General features: G+C 33.6%; 1 protein-coding gene and 1 pseudogene across 1 annotated transcript; both read right to left on the reverse strand.

Annotated features, from left to right (window-relative positions):
- Positions 1-16,343: 16,343 nt before the first annotated feature.
- LOC107418876 (protein phosphatase 2C and cyclic nucleotide-binding/kinase domain-containing protein-like) lies at positions 16,344-18,592 on the reverse strand (annotated as a pseudogene).
- Positions 18,593-19,275: 683 nt separating this feature from the next.
- On the reverse strand, positions 19,276-21,088 carry LOC107418882 (L-lactate dehydrogenase B). The gene is made up of 2 exons (XM_016027567.4): positions 20,331-21,088; positions 19,276-19,922 (listed from the first exon to the last, which is right to left on the reverse strand). Exons 1-2 carry the CDS (start codon positions 20,937-20,939, stop codon positions 19,479-19,481), a joined length of 1,053 nt encoding a protein of 350 aa, XP_015883053.3. The 5' UTR covers positions 20,940-21,088; the 3' UTR covers positions 19,276-19,478.
- Between the last annotated feature and the right edge of the window lie 698 nt (positions 21,089-21,786).

Below are 21,786 nucleotides of genomic sequence, written 5' to 3' on the forward strand. Positions count from 1 at the left end.
ACTCATCATTGTACTAATCCTGTACAAATAAAGATGGGGCCAATTACAAGTGCACAAGCTAAGAGATTCAAAGACAACCTGGTTAGTTTCATAAAAATACTCGAAGATCCAAAGCCCGTCTTATGCTTCCAAGTTATGAAGGCGGAAATGGATTTGGCAAGCTGTTTTGGTGCTTCTTTAGACTTCGGACAGTAAGAAATGAATTTGTTGGTTTGTGATTAATTCTAATATCACAACCAAATATCAAGAACTATTTACTAGATCCTCAAACCATAGGAAAACATTCATCACTTTCTTATGTTCTAGTTACGCCCCCAAAAATCATATTACTTAGAAGGTCAAGTTATCATCAAGAATATCAACCACCTTAGATCCATAAAACATTATCAACTTAAAACCCTCAATCTCCAAGGAAACGAAATATCAAAACCAAAATATAAAATCGTCACCTAAAAGCAGATGCCATAAAACCAACTTATAAAATTTTATAGTTTAATTCTCAACAAGTTGTCCCACACAAGATCACCAAAATGCATCAACCAAATTTTGTCTATACTATATTCTAATATTAAGATCTTAATTTCCATGAAACGAAAATAACTATCCTTAAACATCTGACTAGGTCAAATGAACTCTTATGTGTATGCGGAAATTTTCAAGTGACATCCCAAAGGAACTAAAGTCATCCCAACTTGTGCAACATATACACATAAAACAAAAGAGTGTGTGGTCTTTGTGCTAATAAAATATGTCCATCACTACCAAGCATAGATAATATATCTATCACAACATCAGGGTGACCTGTCCTTTCTAATTGATCATAGCATATACATTGCCTCTGTAAGTGGTTGTCCCCTTTGACCTCCGCCTTTGGCTATGGATGCAGACCATTGTCCAACGTTGGTAGAACCTTCTGAATTCTGACCTATCTATGTATCCTATACTTTATACCCACCAATATATTGAAATTGCGCACCCGATCTTAAAGCTCTAGCTTGGCTATGTCCTCAATAAGGACAATCCTTTTAAAAGTGTTCTGACTGTCTTAGCCTACGAATCTTTGGAAATGGCCGCTACCATTGCTCACCTTCCACTGTTCTAAACCTTAAATATATCACCTATTTGAATCTACTGTTCCTAGGGCTATGTCGAGCTTCGCTAAATCCTCCACCATCCAATGATTTTGAGCTAAAGTTGCTCCTTTTAGATGATCGCTAGTTATGGTTATCCAAAGACATGCCATTACCAGATCAGTGCTTAGACCTGTGCATTGTGGTCTACCTATCTACCTTCAAGACAGCATCTCTTAGAGATTGATATTTGGGGTGAACGGCACATGAGATACTCAACATTATAGGCATGCTCAATTCATCAAGAATCTTCTTTTTCATATGAACCTCATTGGCAACCAAAATGTGGCACAACTCTGATAGCTTCTTGAATCTTCACTTGCACTTAGAAATTGTCATGCTACCCTGAATGAGCATCTCAAACTTTAGTCTCTTAGTTTTAAGAATGTTTGGAGCATAAAACTCGGTGTGAAATGCAGTCCTGAACTATGTTCAAGTGCGACATCTCCTAGTTCTTTCATACATCCATCACTTCCTTGCATTTCCCTCTAGCATAAAGCTAGCTAATATGATCTTATCCTCATTTCAAAATTATATAGGATTCGTGCAGCCATCACAACCTAATGCTCCAAGTCTACAAGCCTAATTAATAGAATACCTAGTAAATTTACTCTTCTCAAGTGATCGAGCTAGGCGCTTGACAAATTGCTCCTTATAAGTGGACACATTTGTACTTTCAGCTATAGCATGCTGGCAACCACATCTCCTTCCTTGCGACATCAAAAAAAAAAAAAAAGTTTTGTATGAAAGAATCAGTCAAAATATAATTAACATCAACAAAATCGTAGGTATGGAAGGCAAAACAAAGGAAGAGAAATTTAGAACCTAAAACTCTCACACTAAGTTGACAAGATCCGTCCTGAAAACCCTTCTAGGATTTCCCGGATGGTCCCATCTAGTGAAGTCCCATTGGACAATCCCTAGAGGATATCTAATGGAACTTCACTTAAAATATGGACAAATGAACACATGTGTTATCAATAATACCTCAATATATAAATATAAAACCACAACAGCATAAAAGTCTGCAACTATGGTTTACAATTAGCCTATGGTACTACAGGACATAACTACATATATATATATATATATATAATATGGACTGTACTGTATCCAATAGTTAGATCAGAGCATTCTAAGAGTATTTACAAAGTTTAAAAGATCAAGTAAATAATAAATAAGTCCAGAAAGATAAAGATAAATAAAAAAAGATAGATACTGTTGATACTGTGGAAAGAACGAAGTGACAAATGGTGCGCGAGATAGACGGCCATTAACTGTCTAGACCTAAGGGAACAAATTTAAAACAAATAAAATATGAGATAAATAAATCCTAGTGAGTGACATAGCATAAATATGAAAGTAAAAATTTATTTCTGTAAAATTTTCTCTCAAGACCTCTCGTTCTACTCTTTTGAAAAGTTTTTCTTTTTAAAATCATTTCATAAAATCCAAACATATGCCCTAATTCAATATCCTAAAACCGATCCTCAAAAATATATAAAGTGAACAATCATTATAATATTATAAATGTCTTAATCAAGATATAAATATTGAGCATAAAATATTATAAACACAATTCACAAAATAATTATGAAAGTGCAGTCATAACCATAATATTGGAAATCCAACAATATGCTCTAAACATATACAATATGCTATACGATATACCAAACCGTAAACCATGGGATACACCCACCTTATGACCCTTAATGTACGAAAGATATTATGGAAATAGTAAACCGTTAGGATATACCCAACCTCATGGCCCATGGCAATAATAAATCTGTGGGATGAACCTAACCTCATGGTACCATGACAATAATAAACCGTTAGGATGAACCCAACCTCACGGTCCTTAGCAATAATAAACCGTTGGGGTGAACCCAACCTCATGGCGCCGTGGCAAACCCACATGCTATAATATATTACTGATCCAAAACATTGGTACTATATAGTACATCAATTAAAAATAAATAATACATTATCCGTAAAACAATCTTATGAGATCATACTTTTCCAAACAATACTATATCATAAATCATAATTTAATATTCAAACTCAACCTCTTATTTAAAAATTTCAAATCATCACTTTGTGCTAAAACCATAAATACTACTGTGAAATATATATCACTATAACTAATTTTATGCACATAAAGCATATAAAATTATAAAGTATTTGAACATGCTTAAAATCATATAATTTTCAATCTGCTTTCTCTAATCAATTATTTTACAAAATGATTTAAAACCTCAATTCAAATACCAATAATACCATAAATCCATTTATGAACTCATTAGAATTGAAAACCATTTAAAATATTGTCAAAAGTTACATAAAATAATAATACATATATGTGAAAGCAGATATTTATATATATATATAAGACAAACATTTCAATCAAATAGTATATACATAAAATATTCAAACCACATATATATTATACTGTATTCTCAAAACATTTTAAAATGATATAACCACTCACTATACCGCAAATGTTCACTCTTGCTCCTTTACAAGATGGCCTCCAGGCTCAAGTCAAGTGCTTATAATATAATAAAATATTTTTAGGATTCAATAACTAAACCAAAGACATTGGTGTATACTAAATGTCTTAGAATTATTTATATAACTACAAAATTACGTAAATTGGACACCACCAGTCCAATTACACTATGCACCCTTAGGATCCGGTATCCAAATTGGGGCTTTTCACCTAAAGACTAATTTTTCAAAATGAAACCATCTAATGGGTCCTAATAATATCTAATTTCAATAATACAACTTCAATTTTGTCCAATTTGATCCAATTTTTGTCCAAACACAATTTGAATTATTCGGTATTTAACTAATTGACTCAAAAATGGAAAAATTATCAAACAACCTCCAAAATTCATAAACTTTATATCAATGGAAATCCCAAGAGACAAGGAATGCAATGTTGTACTCATCTCGATCCAAAAGTGTCATTGGTGGTTGTAAAACTTGATGGAAATCTAGGCCAAACTCTCGGTTGACGTATCTCTTAAACGGTGAGGAATGTTAGCAAATGGACCATGGAAATGAGTTTAGAGGATCCAGAAATGAGAGAAAGGGTGTATGGGTTGGCCTAAAATGGACAAAAAAAGCCAAATGGCAGGAAAGGTCCAAACGACCTCCACCAGCTTTAAACGGTCGATCCCAGTGTGTCGGCCGGCAGTTTGGCTTGAAACTTGGTCGATGTGGTCCTCTCGAGGTGGGTAACAAGGGTGGATGGCAGTGCATCAAGATGGTGGTCGGATTTGGACAAAACGACGATGATCCAGTTGGGCGTAAAACGGGTTCGAAATGACCCTATTCAGATCCTTGGGACTGAAGAGAAATTTCCCCGGTTTGGGGGAGAAAATGGATATTTTAGAACTTATTTCTATTTGGGCATAGTTCCTAACATTTATATAGAGCATTGGGTCACTAATAGATAAAAGAGTGGGACTAGTTTGGACACTGATATAAAACTGATATTTGAAATTTTACAGAGCCATATCATTTTATCCATAACTCAAAATTTGACATACTGCTAGTCCATGAACTCATATTGACGAGCTCCAAACAATGGTACATCAATTAAACCAAAATTTTAACCATAGAAAAAGTCAACTTGGGACCCATATATTGGTCACTTGGTCAAACTTGATCAAACTTGTTCAACAGGGGTATTTTGTACGGGTTGTTATAACCCCCAATGCTATTTGGAATTCTTCCTTTTAAAAAGTTCCAATAATAGATTTTCAGATGGAAATCCCTATAGAGTTAAAAGTTTTTATGGGATCTATCTTGTGAGTTTGTTGCATGAAAGGTTTAAGTCATATTTAAATGGCAAGATGGTGTCATATTGATGCTTTCTTCCTTATATAAATTAAACATAGAGCCCAATTGCATATGCTTTCAAGAACATGTTTCCTAATGTTACTACCATCAAACTTGACTTTATTAGAACTATCAAACAACTATTTCATGCAAGCAAAAAGTAGTTTGTATAGAATTCCAAAATGATGCTATTGAACACTGGAAAAATCATACATGAAAAACTAAACATGAGTATCATATTTTTAAGTTGTACTTGCAATATGTTTCAAGCACGTATACAAAAATAAAACCACCCATTTCCACTTCCTGGCCCATTCAAAACATTAAAACAAAAAATCTAGACTTATGTTCCACAAATTAGAGAGAAAAAAAAGAAAAAGAAAAACGAAACAAAACAAAAGACACAAACAACTTTTATGCTAACCCATTTCAACTTCTTAAGAATAATCTTCTACTACGCCCCCATGACATCTCCAACTATCGGGACTACTTGATCTCCCGTGGGGTTTGCACTATGAAATTTTTCCCATAATAGTAGCTTAATGCCAATAAAGTGAAAATAACTCCTATGAGTCTAAAATGAAATAAATTATTTCATTGTAATTAATTATTGCAAAACCAATTAGACCTATAAAGAGAAACAATTGAATTTAAGGTAAAAAAGACTTGTGGTCTCTATTGTACCTTCCTAATAAAATATGATGCTCTAGAAATATAATAGATGAAATAAAAATGAAAATAAAGTATTATAGGCTAATAGATAAGAGGAAAATAGGATATTTCATTTATGTAATTTTGCTCAAAAGATAGGTTACCAAAAATGAAACAACTATTCCTACATGTTCAATCAATATAAACATTACTACAAATAAAATAAAAAAAATTATACATTAGAAATAAAAAAATTATGTTAGCAGATCACTTACCCCATATAAGTAAGTAAGAGATTTCCAATTTACACCTAACTATCATGACCTTTTATTATCACTTTCAATTATTACGATTATGATCAAATTAATTACAACACTAATCTAGACATGTGTTCCTTGCATTAAAAAAAAAAAAAAGAAAAAAAGAAAAAAAGCAGCTTTTATGCTTTCCCATTTTGACTTCTTGAGGATACTCTTCTACTACACCCTCTATGACATCTTCAATTATCTAAATAACTTGATCTCCCTTGGGGTTAGCACTGTGAAATTTTCCTCATAGTAGTAGCAAAATCCCATAACAAGTGAAAATAATTCTTATGAACCTGAAATGAAATAAAATTATTTCACTGTAAGAGGAATGCTAGCTGCACTCAAAAATCCACTCTCTTGTGCACTCTCCGTTATATATGAATAACATGTGTTGTTTAACTTTTTCAAAAATCAAGATGCTCATTACACCAATAAATATCCATTATTTTTACCTTTATTTACTAAATTGTCATTTTTATTGATTTTTGTACTAAAAGAAATTTCCCCGCACGTGTTTTAATTTCCATACACCAAATTGCCATTTTTTTCACATTATATATATATATATATTTTTTTTTTTTTCATTTCTTAATCTTTGTAATATTTGCCATCAGTTATTTTTTTTTTCCTATTGAGTTTTTTTGTTTATTTGCTAAACAAATATTTGCATAGTATACCATACACAACTTAATATAATTATTAATATTTCTTTATTTAATTCTGATTAAAAATATATTGAAAAAAAATAACGTTTCATGAATTAATTAAACAGGGGTACAATTAAATAAGCACAAACTAGCTATATTGCATTTAAAATGATTGGAATTAAGAATATATGCGATAGCACAAGCTGAAATTGGTCAAGGGCCGTAGGCTCTTTTTTGTTTACCCCTCCTTGTAAAAAGTCAAGCTCTAAACTTTTTTTTTTTTATTTTTTTTATTTTTTTGGTGGCAAGCAATCTCTTCATTACAGCAAAAAGTAAGGAGGAAATCATCACTACTCCATCTAATTAAAACAAAACTCAACGGGTATGTAATTTCTAAATCCCATTTGTTTCAAAACTTCTATTTCAACCATGTGAATAATATATTGAATATTTCTATTATTAGCCTTTCTATTTTAACAAGACTAGTGTTTTGAGTAGGAATTTCCTAGGAAAGCTCACTAATCAAGTTAAAAAGAACAATAACATCTAATATTATACCAGATCAGTTGTGAAACTATAATTAAGAAAGTGAAATTGAGCAATAACTCAAAATAGGCAAATTACTGTCTAGATATCCACTTAAGTGTCTTTGTTCAATACACAAATAAGATCCTAAGCCTATGAAAGGGGAATAGACCTATTAATTTCTAATAACATGATGAAAACTAAACCTTAACATACATAGTGTGCACAATGAAAATAGAAATGGCATAAAAGATATAAGGTAAATAGGGTATAACCAAATTAGCTAACAAAACAAGGTATAACCAACAAGTCAAATCTAAAAAAATATACTAATGTTTCACAGAGAAGGAAGTTCATTCACATGTTGCAGCCCATATACTTTCCTCCACACATTGTTCCTTCAAAAGTTCATTCATATAAGAAATTTTTTTAAAGTAGAGGCAAAACATTACATTGATAAAAATAAAATTGATCAATGATTTCATAAGAATTAGAGAGCAAGCAAATCATAGTGAATGTATATCAAAGCAAATATAAACTTGTAGGCAAAAAGAAGTTAAGTTCCCCAATGAAACAGTAAAGCCTACCTTTGCAAAGTCATAATTGTGTTTGTATTAAACTAAGGGTTGAATCTTCCATATCAATCAAATGGTTTTGCAGAGCCAAGATCCATAGTAGCAATATATTAAAAGATAACAAAATATTGTAAATTAGTAATCAAAAGATTTAAAATTGCAATAACAAATGTTAAAAAAATTAAATCTAGTCTAACCTTTTTTGATTTATTACCATGTCCTCCTTTTCTTTTTCTTTCTTCAATTCTAGGCTTCATCCTTTTAGGAGCTCCTTTTGTTTTTGATACTTATGGTTTTAGTAATGCAATATCATAAAACATATAATAATTATGGTTCTCTTTAACAACATCATCAATATCATTAAATCCAAATTCAAGTTCCTTGGTTTCCTTGAGAGAATAATTTTCCATTGTGCACCTTTCTAAAGCCTCCTTTAATGCATGATATGCAATACTAAAGCTATTTTTCAGATAATGATCCTTCCTCACTCAATTTGATTGCTTGACAATTCAATTCATCGAAATGTTCTTTTTTAGATTCTGTTCCTTCTAAAAATTCTTAGTTGAATACAAACTCTTCGTATCCTTAGTCCAACGTTTCGATATGTAATGAGGTGGAATGTTAAAAATTTTGAAAGACTGAAGAAAGGCTCGCGGAGATCGTTGACAACGGCAAGTGGAACGAGATGGATGGCAATGCTGTTGCTAATGTGCACCTAGCACTAGTCGATGAAGTATTGTCAAGCATGACGGAGAAATTGTAACCAACCCTGGACAGGTGGTGGAAGAGCAAGCATTAAACTGTCATAATAGAGGACAAACTCAATTTGAACTCTACCTAAGGAGAATTCAATTTCAATTTAAACTCCTCTACCCATATGCAGATATAAATATGCATCACTCCTCACTTTGAAAAGTATCCCATTTTGAAGAATGGTTCATCCCATTCTCATGTAGAAGCCAATTCCATTCTTGGTGTGAGAAACATGGAAACAAAGAGAGAGAACGGACGTATGAGAGAGAGAGAACGGACGTATGAGAGAGAGAATTAGAAAAGATCTTTCCTTAATATTTGCGTCTTTCCTTTGTATTTTATTTCTTGGCATGAGAAGAAAAGAGAGTAGGAGAATATTAGAGAGAGAATTAAGAAAGGTTTCTCCTAAATATTTGTGTCTTTCCTTTGTCAGAGAGAGTATTTTTCTCATCTTGAAAACTTCATGTGTATAAATTGTTGACATTTGTTTTTCAAAAGGTGTTGGAGATTTCAATATTGGTTTCTTATGCCATGTACAAAAATCAGCATATACTTCTTTTTCTTGCCTATCTTGGAAAGCCACCTTATATTGCTCAACAAATTCTTTCAATGAAGTCTTCTTGCTAACATACTTATCAAAGAAGGAATTTATACTTTCTAATCTTTGGGTTGTGGACATATCTGTAAAAAATGTATCTCTCATGTAAACAGGCACCCAATACTTGCAGTCTTCAAACAAAGATTCAAGCCATTCATTTCCTTCAATTTTACAACTCTTAATCATATTCCACCATTTGTTCTTGAAATCCTCATTAGTCCATGAATTATAGATACAATTGTTGAATGATCTTATAAAGCTCTCATTTGCCTTTATCACATGCACAAACCTTTCAGGAACTTTCGTCAATATGTGCCATAAACAAAAGTGATGCCTTGTATTTGGAAAGACAATTGCAATGGCTGCTTTCATAGCTTTATCTTGGTTAGTTAAAATAGCATATGGAGGTTTTCCACCCATTACTCTAATCCATGTCTTCATTAGCCAAACAAATGTTTATGCATTTTCATTTTTAAGCAATGCACATCCAAATAAAATAGACTAAAAATGATTATTTACACCAATAAATGGAGCAAGTGGCATTTCATACTTGTTTGTAATATATGTTGTGTCAAAAGAAACATATCCAAAAATTTTGTAATCTTCTCGATTTTTTGCATCAACCCAAAAAACATTTTTGAGACGTTGTTCTTCTTCCAAGTCAATTGCATAAAAAAAGTTGGGATTTTCTTCTTGCATATGCATAAAATGTTCAAGCATTACTTTAGCATCCCCCATTTCAAGTGCTAAGTTCCTTTCTCTAACCAAATGATTTATAATGTCTTTCTCCAAAAAGCCAACATTTTCATATCCTCTATGTCGTTTTGCTATTGCAACAAAAAGTTTACTTATGCTAACACCAACCGCATGCAAATTGTTAATACTATTCTTGTTGGAAGAGGTAATCCTTCTATGACATGGAAAGTAATGAGCATGGCAGGATAAAGCTCATGGTTATGTGTTTTGATGAACTATGAACATATAATTTCCCCCCTAACTTTTTGTTTCCATGCAACATTGATTTACAATCTATCTTTAAGCAAGGGCATTGATTGGCAGCATTTGATTCTCGTTTAAGCCCATATCTTGTACAAACAAATTTTACATCAATAAACTCTCCAGCAGTTTTTAATCGACGACTAGATCTTGTAGCAATACCAAATCTAGTCAATTTGGCATATTTTAAATAACATGAATATGCCTCTTGGTATGAATCAAATTCTATTCCATCATGAAGTTCCAAAATTTTTCCATCTTCCCCATCTTTAATATTGTCAATCTCCATTTCAACACTTTCTTTATTACATTCATCCAAGTTTAGATTTAAAGCAATTTCTAAGTCCATGATTACTACCTATAAAACAAGAATGCAATATAAATAAATACAATACAATGTTATTGATAGTACCCTATGTTTTTGTATTAATTTTTGTCTTATACTCTTATAATCTAAAAGGCTAAATTTCTAACTATAATAAAAGTTTTTCAACTTTTTAAAACAATTATATCATAATTCTCAATAATCATTTTGTTATTTATTTAAAATTATGATTGTCACTCTTGTCATTTATTTTACTCAATGCCATATAGAGTAATATATATATATATATATAAAAGCCCCAATTTCACAATTGCATATACGTATATCCTTATATGTATATATATTTTGGTTTATAAACTTTTTTACAAATATTTTTCTAACAATGATTTCTTATATGATTCGATTAAAGAATAATTCACATATGACATATGTAACAATATAAAAATATATGGATCAACCAACTAAGAAAGTAATTAAAAAAAAAAGAAATATAAAAAGAAGAAAATCAAAAAATTAAAGAAAAAAACCCACAAAATATGGAAACTTACATGTATAGTCTTTTAAAAAGTTTAACCATTAAAGTTCCATCGTAATTCGAAACCCTGGGCTTTTTTTAACAGAGAAAGCTGAATATCTGTATTTTTTTTATTTTACAAAGGATAGTGAAAAAGTGGAGCCCAATTTTTTAGAATGAAAATTATAAAACCCTAAAAATGTTTCTCGCCAAAAAAAAATATTAAAAAAGTAGAGAGTGACACTTTTGTAATTATTGGTGAAAAAGGACAATAATAATACTTTGATTTTATCAAAAAGTAACGGACACGTGTCACTTATTTGATGAAGACAATGCACTAAAGAGTGCATTTTCGAGTGCAACTAGCAGTCCTCTTCATTATAATTACATATTGCAAAATCAGTGAGATTTAATAAGAGAAACAATTGAATTTAAGGTGAGAAAGAGTAGTTATCTCTATTTTACCTGACTAACAGAATGCTTCGAAAACATCATTGACAAAATCAAAATAAATATGAAGTACAGTGGACTAAAAGATGATGTCTTTGATCTTTCTTCAACCTAATGCCACAAGATCTTTCTTTTTTGTAAGTTTGTTCTGGAGATATGTTCTCAAAAATGAAACAACTATACCATGTACGTTCAATAAATATAAGTATTAATACAAATAAAATATAGAAAATTATACATTAAAAATAAAAAAGATGTTCATGGATCACTTATCCCGTATAAGTGAGAAAGAGTTTCCAAGTTTATACCTAACAACCATGCCTTCTTATTACTACCTTCAATTATCAAAGTTATAACCATGTTAATCAAAGAACAAATCTAGATATATGTTCCTTACATGGGATCTCCAATCAACTAGGTTGGGTATCCATTGCATCGATTATCAGTTTCATGGGCTTTAGTCTATTCCCCTTGATGATATATTCATTAATCTCTATTAATCTTTGAGCTAGCGAATCCACCATGTTTATCTTTCAACTTTACATAGTCAACAAACATAACTCCATTCAAAATTAGTTGTTTTACAATTTTGTATCTACAATATATGTATTTAGACTTATCATTTAATGTTTTTCACGCATTTATCCAAAACATTGAACTCATTGTAAATTGGTCTTACATTTCCTTTCTAGTGATTATCATCATCTACTCAATTTACTAACTTTGTAGATTATGTTTGGTCTTGCACTACACAACAAATACACTAGACTTCCAATCATTTGGAATCCTTCATTTGAGATATCTCTAATCTTTATTATACGTCTATGTATATATGAGATTTTAGACACATGCATAAGAAATAAATAAACATTAGTATTATATGTGTATATCCAATGATGATACAATTAATGGTTTCTAAACTTAGTTTCACCTTTTATTGTGTAGGTTTGATGACATATCTAAAATGCAGCTACATTTCAAAAGTTTCTAAAAAGATTATCTTTCTTTTCATGGGGTTCTTCCCATTCACTTTTGGGCATCTTAAAAAATAATTAGCCAATTAAATGGCTTCACCCCCCTATCCCCTTTGCATCTGTCAGTTCTTCCATATATCTGCTTTTAGCAAATACACACAACAACAACAACACTAAAACAATTCTAAAAATAAATTATACAAATTCTAACATTTCTAGAACAAATTACAAGCAAGCATATGTTATTACATTTGCTTGTTTCTACAATAATGGACCTTTTCTTTGACCCATTTGTCTCACACTCCTCAAATTTGGATTTAATAATGCTACATTTCGCTACTAAGTATGCATTATTCTTTTGCTCATTTGGTAGGGAATCAATAAAACCTTAAATTTTTTTCTTCAAAGTTAAGAACATAACTCCAATATAAGTTTTGCATATTGTACTTACTTTCTTCCTTATAGCTTTTACACTCATTAATAGCTACCATATATAATAAGCACATCCAATATTCACTAATTATTACTCAAAAAATTGTCAAAAGATAAAATACCAAGGAGGAAAATAATAAAAAATGATAATAAAAAATTTTTTCTTTAAAAATAAATAAATAACTAAAATTATTTTTTGATGATGTCATCATAACATCAATGCTCTCAGTTGGATCGAGCCAAACTTGCCTAGGAATGTCAAGCCCAATCATTCACACCCATGGCCCACTACGTCAAGTGCCTAGCATAGTTCCCAAACCCACCAACGTGCTTAGGCCTAACCCACCTTCAGCCCATAGCCCAGCTTAAGCATCTCCTCTTCAACCTTCAACAGGGTTAATTTTGACCCGATTTTCTATAAATGAGTCACATGACCCACATGACTGATCCAATTGGAGTTGCAATTCCAATCATCATTTTCAATGGGGTTGGATCTATTCTCTTTGTTTCATCATGGGCATTTTAAAAATGGGTTCAATTTAGCCAATAAACATAAAAAAAAAAATTCAATTATTATATAAAAGAACTTTAGCCACAGGTTTGTCGATTTCCAAGTTCCCGATCTCAAATTCTGGCGATCTTGGTGGCAACCTCTTCTTCTTTGTCAAGATAACAATCTTGCTCAAAAAAATAGTCTAATATCAGTTGAAAAACAACCACCAAACACCTAAACTTGTGAGTGAAGGACATTTCAAGTTTCCCATATTTTACATGGTCTCATCCCAAATTGATCATGTAAAAATATTCCAAAACAAGACCCAAATAAGCTTAAGTTATAATCTTGTCCAAAATCGAATTTCACAAAAAACTGCACAAATCAGTTTCATATATTTATAGCAATCCAAACCCCATAGCTGTTTGCATTCCAATTGGCAATCCATATATAATAACGTTCATATTACAAAACCAAACTTAGTTCAATTTTAGTCATAAAATCAACATCTGTACCTGAGATCAATCGTCCTCAATCGACCTGTGCCAAACGAATTTGGTTCTGAAAAGCAAAATTCAAAATGTTTAAATTGGTATAAAAACGTAGTTAGCCAAATAGGAAAACATATGTTATAAGAAAAATATCAAAGATATAATTATAGACAAATAACTTGGAAAAACATTTTGCACAAAGGCATTGGCATCAAAGGGAAGCATTTATGAACGTTTGAAGTTTTTCATGTGGAAATTGGCATCAAAGGGCAGCATTTACGAACGTTTGAAGTTTTTCATGTGGAAATTGGCATCAAAGGGCCTTCCGTTACGGGCAACTTTGAGGAACCGCAACTGGGGGCTCACCGATATTTCATGTTCTCATGGCTATGAGTGCTCTGAAGATGAAGTCCATTTGTTTTTCTTCTGTACGGTTGCTAGGGCCTTTTGGCTGGCGTTGACTTGGAGCATCAGATGGGATTCCTACTAGATTGGTGGCTTAGGAAACCTACTTGAGCTTTTGATCCATCTGTCTGTTGTGCTTCCAGTCTACCCTAATGATAGCACCTGTTTCTTTTTGTTTGCTGTTCTTACGTTGGACTCTTTATGGAAGTTGTGGAATAGCATTTTGTTTAAGATGAAGTAACCTATTCTAGAAGAGGAAGTACGGGTTCTGCTTAACATATTCGAATAACATAAGAAGATTCTTATGTCCCATCATTCCCAACGGCCCAACTCTTCTTCTTCGAGAGGTCGTTCTAGACTCTTGGCGCCCTCCCAAGAATGGGTTAATAAAAGTTAATTGTGATGACTCAATTAAGGGTGTTGCTATGGGTATAGGAGTTGTTATGCAAAATCATGAGGATCAAGTTGTAATGGTGAAGTCAGTCAGACTAAATCTTAGGTTTCCTGAAGCAGCAGAAGCAGCTGGTATCCTCCATGCGGTCCATCTAGCTATAGCAAGCGGATATCGCAGCATCTGCTGTGAAAGTGATGCTAAAACCATCGTTCAAAGCCTTAATGATCCTTTAAAGGCTTCTTGCCATTGGTCTACTGTCGATTTCATTCAGAAAATCCTCAGTGTGCACCCTGCTTTTCTTGATATCTCCTTTACTTGGATTCCAAGAAACAGTAAAAGGTTAGCTCATTTTATTTCTAAGTGGTGTCTTTTATACTACCATACTCCACTCTCGATGTATCTTGCAAACTTTGATGAGGTTGCATCTCATGGTAGAAGCTCGAATGCTTCCCCTTGATTTGGCTTTTCTTGATGTATCTTGCCTGTTTTGGTTAATATGACATCCCTTTTAAGCAAAAAAAGAAAAAGAAAAACATTTTACACAAAGGCAATGATACCAAAACATTTTTTTTTTTTTGAAGAATTAATTAAAAAAAAAAAAACCCTTTATATTAGTAGAACTTAGATATTCCTAACCCAAGTTTTCATCTAATTGTTTGGAAACAACCTATCAACTTTGGAAACAGCCTATCAAAAAGATTGTCTAGAAAATCTTCACACTTTCTAGTAAAAAACAATTTGCTTCTCTGTTTAGAAACTCTTTAATCCAAACTTTATCAAAAAGAATTATCCAAATAAAATATAAAATAAGAAAAATATAAAAATTCCCAAAAAACACATTAGCTTTCTATCGGAAACTCGTGATGCCTAGGTCAACATGGATTTAATCCAACACCTCGTCCTTGCTGAAAAACTTGAGTATGTCTTAATATTGTTAAAAATATCACATAAAAAAATATATAATATACATAGCAAGAATGAGAGCATTCAAATAAAAAAATTACAAAAATCAAAAAAGCTTAATTTACAATAAGGCTATAAGTAACACACAGAAGCTTATAAAGATATAATCTGGACAAATAAATAAGAAACAAAATATAACAAAAATATTAACATAAAGAATCTAGTAACCAGGAAATTTGAACAAATAATTTAAAATTTGAGTCCAAGGCCTGTGTTCCATACTGTATCCTTAAAACAAATTCGTCTTTCACCTGTGCTAGTAAATTCAGATGTATCTATCTTTCAAGATAAAACAGACTAACAGAAAGTTTAAAATCTTGCACCTTTGAGTTTTTCTTGATGAATTTAAAATTATCTTTCCTCTATCACACTAAAACCCGAGTATTCTAGACATACAACAAGAAGAAGCTTTAAATTGATTATTACTCCTTTATGTTCAATAACTCAGCATACACTAATACTAAAGTCTTATTTGTTTGTAAACAAGAATTTGATAACAGTTAGATCTAGAGAGAAGTTATGAGTGTTACGTTCTTGCAGAACTTCCATACCCAAGTTACTAAAGAGAATGGATGCCAATTTATAGCCATCCATGCAGGGGTATTTAATTCTGCTAAATAATTCATAATGTTTTATTTAATTTATAGCCAATTGGCTAATTAATTCTGCTAAATAATTCTGTAACATCTCAATTAATTTCATAATGTTTTATTTAATTTTGAAACTTTCTAATTAATTTCATAACGGTAAATCAAATTAAAAATATGTTAATTAATTTCTCATAACGGTTAAATTAATCTGTCATTAATTCATTAATATAATTTATCTGGTATCATAAAAGTCAATACCGTTGCAAATTTCATTTACGATTTAATAGGGTATAAAGATACCATATTTTTCCAACACATTACTATTGGCTATTGTAAACCTTGGAGATTTTGCATTGTGGCTCACTTGTAAGATTATCAACCTTGATAACAGATCCACCTATCAAAGCAACTTCATGGATGACAAATTACAAAACTCCGACATAAGAATTCCATGAAAATCTTCTATCCTCAAAGCCAAGAGTGTCTCACTTGTCACAGCACAAACAGAGGCTTTTAGTGGTTTGTTGTACATTAATGCCAGTTCTCCAAAGAAAGAAAGATTTTCAGCTGTGTTGCACTGACTTCTCCATTCTTTTCTTCTTGAGTTACAAAGACCCCAAATTCTCCACTTCCAACAACAAAAAATCAATCACCTTCACTATCCTGTTTCACTACAACACCCCCAGTCTGGACCTCAACTCTTTGTATGCAATCCAATGAAACATGATACAAAGAATCAGTAAGTTTTCTTGAGAAAAGTGATCGTGCAATGCTCGGTCAATGTGTGCTTCTTCTTCCCATGTCTTCCGGGGGGAAAGAGATGGAGGAACCCAGATTTTCCCATTCTCTAAAGAACTTTCAATTACACAGAATCGTGCCTTTGATAAATCATGTCATACTCGATGGTTCCTAGAATCCCAGTTAAAAGGTTGAAGGAGATTTTGATTCTGTAACCTCTACAACTTGAGGAACAAGTGGACGTAAGAAAGCAGCAGGACTCGCTGATTCACCAGCAGTAGTATCAGTTTGCCCTTTAACATAAACTACAATTACTGTAATATCATCAGTACGACTTTCATACTGTAACCAAAGTCGATAAGATTCGGCTACAATAGTAGCACAAGCATCACGAGGATCTTTGAATTTCGCAACCATGTCAAACACGGTTTGGTTAGAAAGAAACTCAAACACTCCATCACTGGAAGCACAATGAAAGGATTCTTTGGTATGAGCACCAAAACTAGAGGTGTAGCAACTTGCCACAACCCCAATTGAATCAGCAACTGAATCATCAATACTTCTTGTAAAAGCATTACCAGGATACATCCCATTTGGTACCCACTGCCTAGGCGGACCACCATCATCGCCTTCCTCGATACCCCAACACTGCATATCCGAATTCTTTAATCTTTCAATCTGCTCCAATCTAATTTAGGCACCCTTGCGCCAGAAAGCTCAACCCTTTCGATCTCATCCCCCTGAAATGGAGTTTGATCAATTAAGAGGCCAACGGCCCTCTCCTCTCTCCTCTCTGCTATAACCGTGATGAAACAACGTCGTTCCTTTTGAAATCCAAAATTATAATTACATTGGAATGACAGCATTTTGGTTTTGTTGAATTTTGTAGCCGTTGTAGATTAATAATTGTATGACATCATTCTAGCATGTATTCTGAGTGAGAATGACCTCTGCGTGTTAACAAACTATGTCGTTTTGTATTAAAGGGGTCTTTTAGGAAGAATGCAACCTCAATATTGTAATTTTGTAATGGCTTGAAAGCTACGTTTCAGTTTTTGAATGAATTTCGCTTCATCGGAGTTCATGGTAACTTTTCCATGAGCTGCCATGTGTTTGGTTCCTGTTTTGTTAACACTTCTACGTCAAACAGCCCTCGAATCACCTGAATTCGCAACATATATGCTCCGACCTGGACCAATACAGTAACTGCAGTAGTCCTACTCATTCCATTATCAAAGTATCAGTTGCAGAATTCGCTGCCAGGAAAGAGAGATGGCATGCCTCCAATGCACCCAATTGGAACCTACTATTTCTAAGCAAATTCTCAAACAATTTTCTCTTCACAAACTGCGAGCACTGAGCTCCAAATTCACCATGCCCACCAAAAACACCCAAAAAAATGATCATATGGGCTGGTCCCAAAAAGGGTGTGGATGCAAAAGCTATATTGGTTAGCGTTATCAGGTGCGTCCAGATAGTACCCTCTCGACGACAAATATGAATACCATAATTCATAGTTACATGACGAAACTTTTATGGTTCTTGATCCATCTGGTGGTAGAAACTGCAATGAAACCCTAGAAACCTTGTGATGCCTACCTCAGATTCTTTGAGATAAGCTGATTCAGTTGCTCTGTCTCATTTTTCCTACTTCATTTTGGGTCTTTTTTATCCTTGCATCTCATGAAGTACAAACAGTACAAACCTCTCCTATACAAACCCAGGAGTAACCCATCACTGATAACAAGAAACTAAAACTAACCCAGATGCCAAAATTGCCTCAAAATTCATTAGCTTCAAGCTCAACAGCGCATTGGAGCAGTGAATTAAGCAAAAATTCCCTCTGTTCTGTTTTGCTTCTTCAACCTCAACGAACCAAAACCAAGGGTTGAAATTCCAAGACAGATTTATAAGTTTTTTTCTCTGAGACAGACTACAAGAAGGCACAGAGAAAAAAAAAAAAAAAAACAATGTAGGAAAGTTCATCAGATTTCTCACTCCAACCTTATCTTCCACCATTAATTTCTATATTCAAGAGCATAGAAATCCAAATAGATTTTTATAATAATAATAATAATAATAAACGTTCATAAAAATATAATATATATCTAATATGAAAGCAACTTTCATAAAGATGCAACCAAATTACACATCTGACTGAATAGAAGAGATAAGCCAGCTAAGACCCTTCTCCATCCAAGCTTCATACGAATCCAAACCAAACAAACCCGCATAATTTGCAATCTTGTGTGCTACACGGTTTACATACTAGCATAATCAGAAGCAAAACCGTCATAAATTGATAACAGCTGGTGAATATCTTCGACCAAAAAACAGGTAGAACCGAACATAAAACCGACTCCTTAATCAACTTGGACATGTGAGAATCAGTTTCTACCTCACACCCATTGAACCAGCTTGCAAGCAAAACAGTACAGCTTTCTTTATTGTTAAAAGCTCAACAATTATGAATATATAACAAAGCCAAACATCATATATATATATATATATTTATAAATTAAAATGCGTAGCGTAGTAATAGGCTATAAGCCACACTTCAATACGTAACATAAGGCCTTCGGTTAGTGTTCCCTAGTAACCAAAAACATAACCAAAGCAAAATTTCCAAGATTTTTACTTAAAAGACATCAAATACTAGTAAATTGTTAGTGTCCATTTAAAGCCCCAACTGACTTTGCACCTCCAGGATGGTCTTAGCCGAGTCCCTGAGCCTCTGAGCTTCCTCATCAGTCAGATGGATATTTGTCACACCCATAACTCCACCTCTTCCAATCTGCGCAGGCAAGCTCAAGAAAACTTCCCCACCATCGATACCATAGAACCCCTTTGCGAGGACCGAGACAGGATGTATCTTCCTCTGGTCTCTAAGCACACTTCGAGCCAGATTAGCCACCGAATACCCAATTGCCCACGAAGTGTAGCCTTTCAGACGGATCACTTCATAGGCGCTTTCTATAACCGCTTTGTGAATGTTCTCTAGCGTTTCTTTCTCGTACGCGATTTGCTGCTTCTCCAGAAAGCTCAGCACCGGTACTCCCCCAATACTAATGCTCGACCATAGCGCCACCGAGCTATCACCGTGCTCCCCAACAATATATGCCTACGAAACATTTCACTAAAAAGTCACCATTTCGTCGCCCATTACAAAGTTTAAGCCAAGCTTATTTATTCTTTTATTTTTTTATTTTTCATTAAAGCTAAGCTTAATAAAAAAGAGCTAAGCTTAATTTGGGAAAGTCGAGTATTCCGGAAGCCAAACAGTTATTAAATAATAGTGGAGAGTTTGAGACTCTTTACGCAAAAAGAAAATAAAAAAATATGCCAACAAACATTCCACTAAACCGTCACCGTTTCATAGCCCATTATAAAGTTTCATTTTAAGCTTAATTTGGGAAAGTTAAATTTTCCATGAAGCCAAACAGACAGCAATTTAAATGATAGTGAAGTAAATCTGAGACTCTTATGCCAAAAAAACTGAAAAAGAATAAATAAATAAATAAAAACTCACTTGGACATCCTGAGCGTTTACATCAAGATGATCGGCGATAAGGAACCGAAATCTAGACGAGTCCAGATTCGTACCGGCCCCAATAACACGATTCGATGGGAAACCAGACAGTTTCCAGGAGATATAAGTCAACACGTCGACGGGATTGGAAACGATCATCAAAATCGTATCCGGAGAGTGACGGGCGAGAGGGGGAATGATATTCTTGAAAAGAGCGACGTTCCTCTGCAGCAAATTGAGCCTGGACTCGCCGGGGTTCTGGCGAGCACCAGCGGTGACAATGCAGAGATCGGATCCAACAGTGATGGCGTAGTCCACCGAAGCGTGGATCTTCGTACGGGGGAGGAAGGCAGCGGCATGTTGGAGATCCAGCATCTCGCCGCGGAGTTTATCGGGCTTAGCGTCGATGAGGACGAGCTCGTCGACGAGGTCTTGGGTGAGGATGGTTTGGGCAATCGCCATGCCGACATTGCCGGCACCGATGACGGAAATCTTGGTGTGACGTTTGGTTGGGGAAGGAGGGGCGGCACTGTGGATGGACTTGAAGAAGGCCTGTGATAGGTCAAGACCTCCTGGTCCCAAAGTTGAACCGGACGCGCTCTTGTGCATTTCTCTTCCTAAAGCTAACTCCAACTCACTGTTTTTGTTTTATTGGTTTGTGAGTGTTTCTCTCTGTTGGTAAAGTGGCTGTTGTGAAGATAAGATATTTTAGGTCTGTTGGTAAACTGGCTGTTGTGAAGATATTTTAGGGGGCCATTGGCCAATGTTGGTTTTTATAAGTGTCGGAAGGAAAGAAATTTGGAAACCAGTTGGATTTGATTGGGTAAGAAATGAGATTTTGACTTTTCATTGGCTCCAAGTCCAAGTTCTGGAAACACTACTGGTCAAACTATTTCCATAAGAATACTTGTAATTCTTTGTGTTAACATCACGCGCTCTTCATTTTCTCTTGTTCCGCACGGGTTCAGAGGGCAGTTTCCTTAAAAGTTGTTAAAACCACCGACACCGCCTTTCATTTTTTTTCTTGTTGCCCACGGGTTTGAAGTAAAAACTTGGCATCGGTTTCCAGAAGTTGATAACCCACGCACCACGTTAAGGTCGAATTTCCATTTTGGCTTAGAAAGTAAAATGGATTCTCGAATTTCAAATTTCACAATTCACATTTCACGTGCTTTTGTTTTCTTTTTTTGTGCGTGGTAAACGGTAATATAATTAATGTTCACATTTAGTCATTCACACTTCGCAGTTCATGTGCTTGTTCTGGTTGGAATTTTTAAAAGAAACTTTTAATTTCATAGGTAGAATGTCAAATCTTCTTTTCTATATTCCAAATATCGAATTGAATTATATTGTGCTCGTTCGGAATCTTATTCTAGATGGTCCAATTGACCATTAAAAACAAAAAGTCGGAATGATCCTAGTAGAATTGTATACTTAATTATAAAAATAATTAAAT

Source organism: Ziziphus jujuba, chromosome 2 (assembly GCF_031755915.1).
Source record: "Ziziphus jujuba cultivar Dongzao chromosome 2, ASM3175591v1".
Taxonomy (NCBI): Eukaryota; Viridiplantae; Streptophyta; class Magnoliopsida; order Rosales; family Rhamnaceae; genus Ziziphus; species Ziziphus jujuba.

Bases quoted from the DNA above. Each gene is read 5' to 3' on its own strand.
- LOC107418882 (XM_016027567.4), bottom strand. From the start codon at position 20,939: ATGCACAAGAGCGCGTCCGGTTCAACTTTGGGACCAGGAGGTCTTGAC. The intron at 19,923-20,330 runs GTGAGTTTTTAT...AATGTTTCGTAG, and splicing joins TAAACGCTCAGGATGTCCAA to GCATATATTGTTGGGGAGCA.